Source organism: Ursus arctos, unplaced genomic scaffold, assembly GCF_023065955.2.
Source record: "Ursus arctos isolate Adak ecotype North America unplaced genomic scaffold, UrsArc2.0 scaffold_18, whole genome shotgun sequence".
In the NCBI taxonomy this organism is placed as follows: Eukaryota; Metazoa; Chordata; class Mammalia; order Carnivora; family Ursidae; genus Ursus; species Ursus arctos.
In genome coordinates, this window is record NW_026622852.1 from 54,938,459 (window position 1) to 54,950,928 (window position 12,470).

Below are 12,470 nucleotides of genomic sequence, written 5' to 3' on the forward strand. Positions count from 1 at the left end.
AAGGCCCCCCCGTCCCCGCCTGCCAGGCCTTTGGCGTCTCCTCCTTTCTCACTGCGGCACGTTGGAGTGTCTGTCGGCAGGGCCTGGCCGGGCTGGCCCGCAGCACTTGGGCACCACCGTGTCGCTCCCACTCTCCAGCGGTTTGCTGGGAGACACAACGCAGAGGCCCTCCCGGCATCACTGTCTTCCGGTGTCTTGCTCTGCTTCCGTTCACCTCACCAATCTCCTGCTCCTGTGACCTCTTTCTGGTGCACTCCTTGATTCCACTGACCGTGGGGACTTCCCTTCTCCCTCTTCTCGAGGGGAGGGCTCACCCAAGCCCAAGGTCACCTTGTCCATCTCCTCACTGACACCCACCCCTCCCCAGTCCCAGTTCCAGCCACTTGTTTCTTCTGAGCTTCGGGTCCCTCTAGCCACCTGCCCACTGTGACCCAAGCTTGTGTCCCTTGCATTCCCTACAGGCGTTGATGGCACTGCCATCCACCCACTCACCATCAGTACCATGTAGCGGTTGGCCTAAACGCCTCCCTCTTAGGCCATGTGGAGTGAGTGGCCACTTCTTGGGGACCTAATGTCGTGTCTCCTCTCCCTCTCCCCCTTTGCCCCAGTGCCTGCCTTCCTACGGCTGATGTCCTCGCCCCTGGTCTTTCTCCCTCCCTGTCTATTCTCCTGGCTACTGGAATCACTTGTAGAGTGTTTTCGAAGGAGAGTCCCCGGTCCCTCCCCTGAAGACTCGATTCTCAATGTCGGGGCTCAGGTACCTCTCTCCTTTTTTAACTTCCCAGGGCATCCTGCTTGAGCCAGGACCGAGAACCCTAGTGTAAGGATCAAGTCCAGCCGCCGTGACAAAGCGGATAAGACCCTCCATGGCCTGGCCCTGCCCTGCCCGCCCTTGACCCTCCTGCCAGTTACCTTCCTCAACAGCTGCTTAGCACTGTTCGACCGTGCGGGGAACTTTCTTTTGTTTCTTCCATGCCTTTTGCCCGTTACATTTCTTTTGTTCAGAAACTCCCTTGCCCTCCTCCCGCCCCTCCATCTTGCTGCTGCTCCTCCTGTTTCGGTACAGGCTTCGAAGCCACCCCCAACCCCAGGCAGAGGTGGTTCCCCCCCCCCCCAGCCCTCGTCCCACCTGCTCGGAGCTCTCCTGTCTGTTTCCAGCAGCTCTGTGTGTGGCTCTGGAAGACCGTCTTCTGCTGGGCTGCAGGCGCCCGAAGAGCGCTGTCCCTCTCTGTCCCAGCCCCCGGCCGGCATGAGAGAGCGAGCCTTGTGTTCTCAGTTGGTCCGCCAGCTGGAAAGCAGTGTTTTGCTGGTTAAAGACAGGTAGCAGGTGTCTCTCCCAAGCTGCAGCCCAAGTCCTACTCAGGTCAGATGAAGCAGCTGCTGTCGCCGCAAGCGACTCTGTGACACTTGAGGATGCATTTCTTCTCTGATCTCATGCATTTGGAGAAGCTATGCCGGAGCTAGAAAGGCTTCCGGTTCTCTTGGGCCTATGGCTGCCCGACCTGCGTATCCCGGTCTGGAGACAGACAGTCCTTTGAGGACAAAACCTGTGTGCGTGCCTGTCGCCTGGGACAGGTGCACCCTTCCTAGAGGGCTCCGGCCCAGGCCGCACCAGCTGAAGGGAGTGACGCTTGGTCACATGGCGAGGTGAGGTGGTTTCCTTTGTCCAGGGGCTGTGTTTACACTCACAGCATCTGCAGGAACCCGCCGGTTCCCCTGAGAGCCACGTCGTGGCTGTCTGCCTCGTCCTGACTTTGCCAGAAGTACAGCCAGCCCATGAGTCTGAAGGACTCTTGTCTGAGGAAAGCCCCAACTCCGGGGAGGACTGGCTGGCTTTGAGGCCTGGTCACAGCAGCAACATGGTGGCAGGAATGAAAGGAGAAATAGAGGGGGAAATTTTTTACTTACCCCATAAAATCTTTTATTTGGCTTTAGGTCCAGCTGGACAGACTCCAGGTGTGTTACATGTAGGGCCTCTGGACTGTTATTTGTAGGTGAAAGGATTTGGTAGCTGGTAGGGGGGATAGGGAGGGTCCTCCAGAGATCTGTTGAGTTGACTGATTGAATTTATTTTACTGCTTAGGAAATTCCTGTAGGTCCGCGATGGGGCACATAGGTGCCTCGTTTTCTAGAGTACTTAGGGAGATGCTGACAGGTGTTGTTTTTAATTCTGTTTTTTCTATTTTTTAGAACAGTGTTAGGTTCACGGCAAATTGAACAGAAAGAACAGAGATTTCCCATGTGCCCCTTGCCCCCACCTGTATAGCCTCCTGCCTTGTCAGCATCCCCCTCCAGAGTGGCAGGTGCCTTTGTTACAGTCGGTGAACCTACACTGACACGTCATGACCGCCCAGAGTCGGTAATTGACCTCTGGGTTCACTCTTGGGGGTGTGCGTCCTGTGGGTTTGGACGAATGTGTCGTGACATGTGTCTGCAGTACAGACTCACCCAGCGTGGTTTCACTGCCCTGCGACTCCTCTGAGCCCTGCCTGCCTGCCAGGCGGAGCTCAGTCTCTCTGCTTGGTGCCTTCCGCTGCGAAGCGACCCAGGTGCTTCATGGAGCCTGTCCAGCTCACATTTTGTCAGGCAAGAAGTTGTCTTCTCATAGACCCCACCTTCTCGAGACATGTTGTGACTCCCTGTCTGGAAAGTGCCGCTCTGCTCAGCTCTGCACGTTCTCTAAAGCTGGGGTTCTTCCCCCCCCCTTTTTTTTGTAAGATTTTATTTATTTATTTGATAGAGACAGCCAGTGAGAGAGGGAACACAAGCAGGGGGAGTGGGAGAGGAAGAAGCAGGCTCATAGCGGAAGAGCCTGATGTGGGGCTCAATCCCATAACGCCAGGATCACGCCCTGAGCTGAAGGCAGACGCTTAACCGCTGTGCCACCCAGGCGTCCCGGGGTTCTTCCCTTTTTGATCTGCGCATTCAGCGTAGGGCTCCGTGGCACTCTTCAGTGCCGGGCACCAGCAGAGACAAGGCCCCTGTGCCAGGGTCACGGAGTGGGGGCAGAGCCACGTGCTCCTTGACAGCCATGCAGAGACCAGGGCCCGGGTTTGTAGAGAACAGCCAGTTCTCTGTTTCTGACGGTCAAAGAATCTTTGGGCCGGAAGGTTCCACAAAACCTGTGGTTCTGTCCCATGACTCAGAAATGATCCACTGGGGCTGGTTATTAAAAATGACTACTACACCTGGTGAGCTTTCTTTTCAGAAGGTTAGTTAGGACTCTGGCGGTGGCCTCATACTCATAATCATGTAAACGTACAACATAAGAATTTGTGGAGGCCACGACAGAGAGAAACAGATCGGCATCGATTGTAATAATAAAAGCTGGTATATATTGATTAGGTGCTTTGGAGAATCTCATTTTTCCCTGATGACAATTCTGGGAAGAGGGAACTGTGTATTATACTAAAGAACAGGGAGGTCATATGACTTGGCTGAGGTTACACAGCTAGAGCAGGGTCGGGACTGGAACCCACGTCTGTCTGGTTCCAGAGCCAGCACACCCAGCCACTCCGCTGTGCCGTGGTGATGATGGCCTTTTACTTCAAGGCTGAGATTTTCCCAATTGTTTTTTTTCTCCCCCTCATTCAGAGTGACGACATCAGGGGTGATGGAGAACATGAAGAAAGTCAAGAAGGTGACCAACGGCTCGGTGGAGCCCCAGGGCGATTGGGAAGGCACCGCGTGATGGAGCAGCCTCGAGGCTGGGACTGTTGAAGAGAACCTCGGAGTTGTTAATCGTCCTAGTGGTGAGCAGGGGCAGTTGGCACCTCCCGACGGTGACACCACGGAGCACGCGGCTGGGAACAAAGTGCCATGAAAACCTAATTTTTTACTCTCTTTTATGGAAACTGGGTCTGTGGCTGGTTACGGGCAGCTAGAATTCTCCTTCAAGGTGGGCATGGTGGGGAGGGAGTGCAGACAGGAGGAGGGTAAAAGGAAGACTTTGTAATTTATATTTCTTTCTTTTTTAAATTGGGAACTCTCAAGACATATGCAGTTGTGCCCCCGAGTGTGTGGCGGCAGGGAGCGGAGTGGGGGCGGACGGGGAGGGGGTGCGGCGGCACGAGGCTGGGGCCCGTCACGGCCCGGGAACGGGGCCGCAGGAAATGAGCAGGGACTGAGGGAGGATACAAGGACTTAGAAGGGCAAGGGCACTTATCGTGGTGTCTTGGGGGACAAAAATGAATGAAATTAGGTTATTTTAGAAAGCAGTGTCCAAACCCAATTTAGTATATGGAGCCTGCGGTTCCTGCCCCTGTACGTTGCCCAAGGCCTTGACCCCGGATTCTGAAAGTGACCAGGAACCAGCAGCTCTGGAGGCCTGCCTGGCCATCTTCTTCCCAAGGGGCTCTGTCATCTGAGGGCTGAATGTCCCTGTCAGAGTCACGGCTCTGGAACTGTGGTAGGAAGTACTTTTCTTGATTGAAGCGTATTTGGTGTTGTCTAATGGATGGACAGAAATGTATGTTTAAGCTCAGAAAGTGTTATCCGGTAGGGTTTCCTTGAACATCTGGCTCCTCTGACTGCCCGGAGCAAGACCACCTCTTTTCCCTCAGTCATTGTGGCTGTGTCTGTTTCGTGTAATCAAAGTACGGGGAGAAACGGGAAGGAATTTTGCTTAAAGGAGCAGCTGGGAGCAGAAAAGGTAGTGTTTAAGCAAATATTTAAGTGCAAGCAAATAGTTGTCATTAAAAAGTTTTTCCTATAAACCAGCTAGGCTTTCAGACAGGAATGAAACAGACCTCGTCCCTGTCTCCCAGGAGCAGGCATGTCAAGAGAACGGGTGTGGTTGAGAAGAGCTTTACGCTCAGGGCCTGGGGATGGTGAGCTCTTTCTGAGAGACTCAGCAGAGCGCCCTTCCAAACTTCTGGGGCCTGGAGATGAGCGCAGGTAACCCCCCCCCCCCAAGGGAGCAGTGGTGCAGCTGGTAGCTCAGTCATTTGGATGATAGGATGAGCTCAGAAGGTCCACTGTGGTCCGGGGGGAGGTGGGCAGTAATCTCCCACCAGGGTTATGGTCACCCAGGCCTGAGACCAGAGGCTGAACCATGGCCTCGTCGGGAATGCTTCTTGGGGGTGCCGGAATCCCGCACCTGCCTGGGCCTGGGGAGGGGGGCGGGCAGCTGTCTCCGGAGGTGGTTTTCTCCTCCCTCGCTTGAAGCGTCCTTCAGAAACTGCAGGATTTGGGGGTGGCGCTCAGCACCCCAGGTTCAGGCACCCCAAGAGTCTGTCCTCAGTTGTTGTCCCTCCCCTATGCTGTTCTCTCTCCCGGATGAAGGGAGCAGGAAAGCATTCTCTTCACGCACTCCTTAGCCCTCGGTGCTCTGCGCGGCCCTTCTGCACAAACGCTCCGTCCTGGCTAGGCGTGGGGTGCAGGCAGGCGTCTTCTGTCTTCCGAGGCTGCTGCTCGCCTCACCACAGGTTTTAGGGAAGGGGCCCTGTGTCTCTCCACCTTCAGGAGCAAGGAAATTCGCCCTAAGTATTTATTTAAGGGACCTTTTCTTTTTCTTGATGTCTTTCTTCCTTCTTTTCTTTCTTTTTCTTAAATGGGGGCTACATGATAGGAGAAGGAAGTTCAGGGAGGACCGGAATATGAAGACTTTGTTTTCCGGGCATAAACACAGTCCCAGTACTTCCGAAATGCGTCTCATGGTGTGGTCAAAACCCCTTAGGTGCTCCCCTCAGAGGGACGCATTTTCCGTTTGTCCCGCGAGCAGATGTTCTTGACTAGGCCGTAGACTTCTTGGCAGGACCGGGATGTGATGAAGCTGCCCCGCGGAGGATCCCCACGGGGGGTCCCCGGTTCACTTGCTGGAAGCCCGGGAGGAAGAGAACGTGTGGGGGCAGCTCCGACCTGACTGTCCTCCCCGAGCCGGCTGTGGCTCCCGCCTTCCCCTGGCGGAGCCCTGCACCCCAGCAGCTGCACGAGGGCATGAGCCAGGGCGCCAGGCTCCCGGGGCCCCTCGTGCGCCTCGGCTCAGGCACACACAGCTGTGAGCTGCAGGCGGATGGAAAAGACCCTTCTGAATGGGAAGGTGCAGGCCAGATCAGGTCGTGATTCAGGAATAAAGGCTGGCAAGCAGGTCGTCTGCCCAAGTCCTATATAGTAACTGGCAGAAGGTTTGAAGTGAGGCCCCATGATCAAGGAAAATCAAGAGCCCAGCCCCAGATTGGGGAAACTGGTTTTCTCACGTCTGGACACATGGTTAGAGCTCTCCCTCCTGTTCTGTAAAAATGTCTTCCCTTTCTACGTCACCTGGGAGCTCTCCTCCCGAGTAAAGGTGACTGCTGGGGTCCGAAGCCAGGTGGTCGCACCAGTCCTTCCAGCAGCCGGGTCTGTCCCACCGCGTGGGTGCACGGTGAGGCAGTGTTTCCCCAGCGGAGTCCGTCCGTGCCGGGGGTCGGGCAGGTAGGACCAGGTGGCGTCACGGGGTCACCGGCAGAGTCTAGCTTTGCTGCGCGCTCCCGCTCCTGGTTCCGCCTGCGCGCGTCCCCGCGCCGTCCCTGAGAACCCTGCCCTGCACGCGGCAGGCGCGGCTGGCTGCGAGCTTGGAGGAGTGAAGGATCTGTTTTCCTGTAATCAGGTGTGTGTAGTTTGCTAGAAAATTGCTACTCAGACAACGGGAACAAGCATCGATCTCTTAATCCGGGCTTTTACCGGTGGCCAAAGACTCCATCAGCGTTTTTCTTGGTTCCTCGATGCTTCGGGATTTCAGCTGCAGTGCGTCTGACCTGCGGTACAGCTCTCCCGTCAGGAGGTGCTCACCCGCGTGTGAAGGATGGTTTCCCAGATCATCCGGAGGCAGTTCTGTTTTCTTCCAAGAAACTGCTTCAGAGTCAAATGTCCAGGTTCGGTTTCCCCTGCACACATCCGGGCAGCCACGGCGGCGCTGCCTCATCGAGCTCCGCGTGCCTGTCGTGGGGCGCATGCTGCTCCTGCATTATCTCATCGGGATCGCTGCTCTCTCTTGTTCCACAACCTGCCCCCTTCCTCCTCCATCTCCTCCCCCTCCTCCTCCTCTCCCTCCTCCTCAGCCCACAGCTATTGATCCCACATAGGCTCAGTCTGGGAGTACGGGCTGGAGGCTCTGGTGCATTGCAGCATTTTCTCCCCGTAGCCGTGGGAAGGATGTACTTTCTGAGCCAAGGAGCATTTTATCAAGAGTGTACATATCACTGCTACACGTTCTGCTTTGGAGCCTCGCACTAAAACATGTTCTTGTTTAATACTTAAGAGTCTGTTACCAGGAGCCAGTCCTTATGGCCGGATAAGAGCGTGCAGGATGCCTGTTTGAGTTGTGAGTGGCGTTCTGGCTATCTCCCACCTCCTGAAGCATCTTCTCCGAGGAAGGTCTTAGCACATTAGATGGTCTGATGAAGTGGTGGGCGCTGCTCCCTGCAGCCCGCGGAACAGCGGGGCCGTTCGTGCTGACAAGCTGCTGGATTTCAAGGGAAGCAGATCCCAGCCCCCTCCTCGGCCCATTTCCACACTCCACACTCACCCCTTGGCTTTCCTCTGACCCACCCCGGCCTTTGAACAGATCGAGAATGTGCAGAGTCCCCGATGCCCGTGGCTTGCTACCTGTTTCTCCCATTCAGGATTCAGTAGATGAGTAGCTTCCCCACTGAAGAATTTAGGCTTTGACATGGTACTTCTTGGTGTGTCAAGAAGGTATTCATCCGGAACATACTGTATGTTCCAAAAGATTGCTCTTGACTCCGGGTTTCTCCAGGGTGTTTGGGGCAGGAAGTCTTGAAAAGAGACCCACCCGAGTTGATGCTAATACTTGTCACCCCTGGAGTGTGGTTATCGATTGGTGACCGGCACAGTCCAGGTTTCCCCGGGGACTACAGTAGCCTGGCAGTGCATTGGTGCCCCTTCTGGATGGCTTATGCTTGAAAAATGTTACTTGGTGGCTCTCTGTTAGGGCATGGGACGTGCACATCCCCCAAGCTGCTGTGCGAGGAAGGCAGCCTGGCCGAGAGAGGGACACGGCAGTGTGGGAACAAGGATCTGGTCGTGTTGCACAGGGACTGTTGCAATTCTGAGGGCAGAAGTCTGCAGGCAGGCCGTTGGGGAAGGAGGAATTCTGGACAAAGTCAGTAAGGGTCGGAGTGAGACAGAAAGGCTCACTCACTTCCAGGATAGCTTATTTCAGAGCAAGCTTTGAGGTTTTGTAGTGGACAGCCAAATCAGACAGGGGGGCCAGCAGGGCAGCCTTCTTAGCATTTAAGATACTTATTACAAAAGGATCCCCAAATCCTGGCCACACAAGGGGGCGGTTCTTGGCGCCCTAAGCAGCTTTTGCCAACCATAAATTGGATTTGCCTGGTCATGTGACCTCAAAAGAAGTCAGACACATCTAATCCAAAAATAAGTTTTATTTGGGGGAGAAAATGTCTGTAAATATCATTTGCTTTCCAGATTAGATTGGGATGCAGGAGTTTTCAGTATTTTTTTTTAACACTAATGATCACTGAAGAGTATTTATGCAAACATGTACCGGGTGGGGGTTCCGATCAGGGTGACGTATGGGATGAATTCTCCTGCTGTGATGCAAACATGTAAAATAAAGATTCTCTGACGGAAATGTATGTTTGTAATCCTGTGGGGAGTCACTGACTCCTGCCTGCTGTCTCTCCTCCTCCCTCTCGTCATTTTTTCCTTTGTGATTCTTGTTCATTAAATTAGTTAACTGCCTCCCACCTGCTCGCACTGACAACAGTGACTCCTACTAGAGAAACCGCGCACCTCGGCAGGCCTCGCCGCTGCACCCCAGGGGCTCGGTTCTGGAACAGACTGGAAATCCCTTGGCCTTTCCTGATGCCCTGCCTCAGTCGGGCCGGACGGGCAGGCGCCTTCCAGGGCAGGACCTGCGCGGGGCTGCCACGGGAGGGGAGGTGACAGCGCAGCCTCAGGGCGTCGCCCTGGCTGCCACAGGCTCCCGCTCTGCCCTCTGACGCTGCTTCTCAGGCAGGCCGCCGGTATCTGCCATCAGGATCACAGAAACCCAAGACTTGAGACTCGGAGGCTCTTTACAAGTCGTGCGATCCCGAGCCCCTTACTTTGCTACAGAAGTGTTGAACTCAGGTGTAACTTACAAATTCCCTCTTTAAATGTACAGTTGGATGAGTTTGGACAGATGTGTACGTAGTTCTGCAGACACCACCAGAACCGGGATGGAGCATTTCCAGCACCCATAAGGTTCTCTCATGCCCCTTCTCAGCCAGAACCACCCCCTCCCTGGAACTGCCACACCCCTGCTGCGCTCCCCGCACCACCGCTCTGCCTGTTCTGGAGTGCCCGTGATCGCCCCCGCACGCTGCGGCCTTCACGTGTGGCTGCTTCCACAAGGCGCGCTGTTTTGTGGTGTATCCATCCACTGCTCTGGCTTTAAAGCTACAAAAATTGGGGCTAGAGGTGGTGCCCCCTCCCCAGGTCTGCTGGTTCCAGCCTTGGTGGGGTGGTGAGGATTCAGCCCTCATTCATCATGGCCTAGACGTTCAGGGTCAGGGGGGCTTGGAAGCCACGTTAGTTGGCCTAGGTTTCCCTGTGAGTGGCCCTGAGACTCCCAGCTCCCATTCCTGACTCTCTGGAGGCCTTGGATTACCAACTGTGTCTGTGCAATGAAGCGTGAGGTGTAGGACGGGCCTTCTAATGGGGGATCCCAGCAATCGGGCGGGACTCTCAGGGTGAGAGGTGCTGGGGCATCCCAGGAAGGGGCAGCCAAGGGAAGGCGTGGAAAGTACCTTAGGGACCCCCTGATCCAGTGCTTCTCAAAGTTGAGCAAGTGTCAGCCCCCTGGAGGGCCCAGAGTCTCCTGTGGGACCTGAGAAGTGGCATTGCTCCCGGGTGACGCTGCCTCAGCCGGTCCCAGATCGCACTTGGAGAACCACCCCTGTGAGCCAACCAGCTCCCTTCTGGAGACTTGCCTCAGTCACGCAGCTGCACGTGTCGGAGCCGCCCTCGCACAGAGCTCCGGCTGGAGCTGCAGGCTGCGGGGAGACCACCCTGGCTGTGGGGCCGTGGTGGTGAGCATTGAGGGGTGCTAGCCTGGGCTTTGGGGGGCCAGCTGAACTGCTCCCATTGGCTTCCTCCTCCCCAGCCAGGTGAGGCCTTGCTTTCCCAGTCCAAAAGGCAGCCCTCTAGGCCTGAAGCCATGGGGCCTGCGGCTCGGGACCAGGGGTCAAGTCAGGAAGGCCGGTGCCGGGGCGCCTGACTGCAGCTCACTCACCTGCTTTCCCTATCCTAATGCGACGCAGAGCAGGCAAAGTCAGGAGCCTGGCCTAGAGCTGCCCATTGCCTCCCGGGCCCAGGAGCCTGGTGAAGCTCTCCCAGTGCCCATGTGGGCCCCCCTCCCTGCTGTAGCTGCCTGTGGATGTCCTGTCCATCCCCAGGAATCTGGCAGGCCAGCCGATGGATAGCTGCACATGCCCTCCGGCTACGGAACAGTGGGGCTCGTGAGAGGTGTAAGAAAAGTGCTTCCTCCTTCCTGCAGACCTGGTTGTCTGGCCAGGACATGTTCTCGAGAATTCGCAGATCCCCTGGGGACCAGAGTTTAGGGGGCCGGGGTGACATGCTCAGGAGCTGTGACTTCCTCAGTTCCTTCCCATTCGTGGGGGAATGCTGACCTTCATAAAATGAGGAATCTGCTCGTTAGAGCAGGTGTGCAGGGGCTGAGCCCGAGGCGGCTCAGTCACTCAGGTGAAAGTAGTTCTCCACACGCTAGTGTTTGCAGGAGAGCCGAGGGGAGTCTGGCGTCGGGGGTGCATATGGGGAGAAGCGTGGGCCACGCTGGGAGCACTGTCACCCTCCCGCCCTTTCCAGTGTAACAGCTCCTTTGACTTTCCTATTCAAAATCGAACCACCCAGATCTCCCTAGGCCAGCAGCAGCTCCCGATCCGCTCCTAGGCCAGACCACTCAGGTGTGCTTCACCTCCGAGTTCCCCCAACTCAGTGCAGCCCTCTTTCCCCCAGCCAAAGCCCCCTAAAACCTCCTGGGGCTCAGTTACTATCTGCGGGGACTTGAGGGACTCTTGCCCTCTTGAGACGCACGCTCAGCTCCCACTGCACCGCACCCACCGTCACATCCTGGCCTTGCGCACCGGCCGTGTTAGAGCTCCCGCCGGCTCCCTCCTCCCTGCACCTGTGTGGCCAGGTCGGCCTCCTGTGGCCATCGCCTTCGTATTGGGCTCCTCGGCAGGTCCCAGCTCTCGCCCCGGCAGCCTCCTCTGTTCCTCCGCTCTCTGGGCCCAGAGTGTTATTTCCAGCCTGGAGCTGTTCTGGGCCCCTGGTGGCTTATCCAGCCACCTCCTGGGCTGTTTTAAAGGCACTTCAAGGCCACGCTTTCAAAATGAAATCACCATACCTCCTCCCCAGTCCTGGTAAGTGTGATCCAGGCCAAAAATCTGGGCCTTACCCTTGACCCTTGCCTATCCCCCGCCCCATCCCAGTGCACCCACCTCTCTCCCACTGCCACTGCCCAGGCCAGCCACACTCACCCTTGCCCGGATTACACCACCAGCCACCGCCTTCCAGCTGGCGGCCTGGCCTCCAGCCTTTAGCCGTGCCTCAGCCCAGGGGCCTTTTAAAAGTGCCTGCCTAAGAGACACAGAAACAAGGAGGCTAGAAGATCAATAGAGAAAAATTAGCCACATTGCTATAGACTTGTAGTGAAAATCCAAAAATGACATTAAAACAGTGCCGTTTACAGTAGCATCAAAAAGAGTAAAATACTTAGGAATACATTCAACAGAAGCACAAAACACGGGGTGCCTAGGTGGCTCAATTGGTTAAGCATCTGTCTGACTCTTGATTTTGACTTAGGTCATGATCTCAGGGTTGTGAGATTCTCTCCCTCTGCCCCCCCCCCACTTGTGCGCACTCGCTCTCTTTCTCTCAATAAATAAATCTTCAGAAGAAAAAAAAGAGGGGCACCTGGGTGGCTCTGTCGGTTAAGCAACTGCCTTCAGCTCAGTTCCTGATCTCAGGGTCCTGGGATCGAGCCCCACATTGGGCTGCCTGCTCAGCGGGGAGTCTGCTCCTCCCTCTCCTGATGCCCCTCTCCCCACTCATGCTCGCTCTCTCTCTCTCTCTCTCAAATAAAATCCTTTTTTAAATAAAGATTTTATTTGTCAGAGAGAGAGTGAGCACAAGCAGGGGAAATGGCAGGCAGAGGGTGAATCAGGTTTCCCCTGCTTGTGCTCGCTCTCTCTTTCTGACAAATAAAATCTTTATTTAAAAAAAGGTTTTATTTGAGAGAGCATGTGTGTGCATGAGCAGGGAAGGGGCAGAGGGAGAGAGAGAGAGAGTCTTCTCCAGACTCGGTGCTGAGTGTGGAGCCTGACGTGGGGCTTGATCTCACAATCCTGAGATCATGACTTGAGCTGAAACCGTCAGATGCTAACCCACTGTGCCACCCATACGCCCCTCAATTTCAAAACTTATTACAAAGCTGTAGTAAT

General features: G+C 55.6%; 1 protein-coding gene across 1 annotated transcript in view; it reads left to right on the forward strand.

The window, feature by feature from the left end:
• GPR107 (G protein-coupled receptor 107) overlaps nt 1–8,596 on the forward strand; it is a 70,150-nt gene extending 61,554 nt beyond the window's left edge. Inside the window, exon 18 of the mRNA XM_026514186.4 lies at nt 3,595–8,596. Within this exon, the coding sequence (XP_026369971.1) occupies nt 3,595–3,691 (97 nt within the window). The 3' untranslated portion in view covers nt 3,692–8,596. The remainder of the gene's footprint in view (nt 1–3,594) is intronic.
• The last annotated feature ends 3,874 nt before the right edge of the window (nt 8,597–12,470 follow it).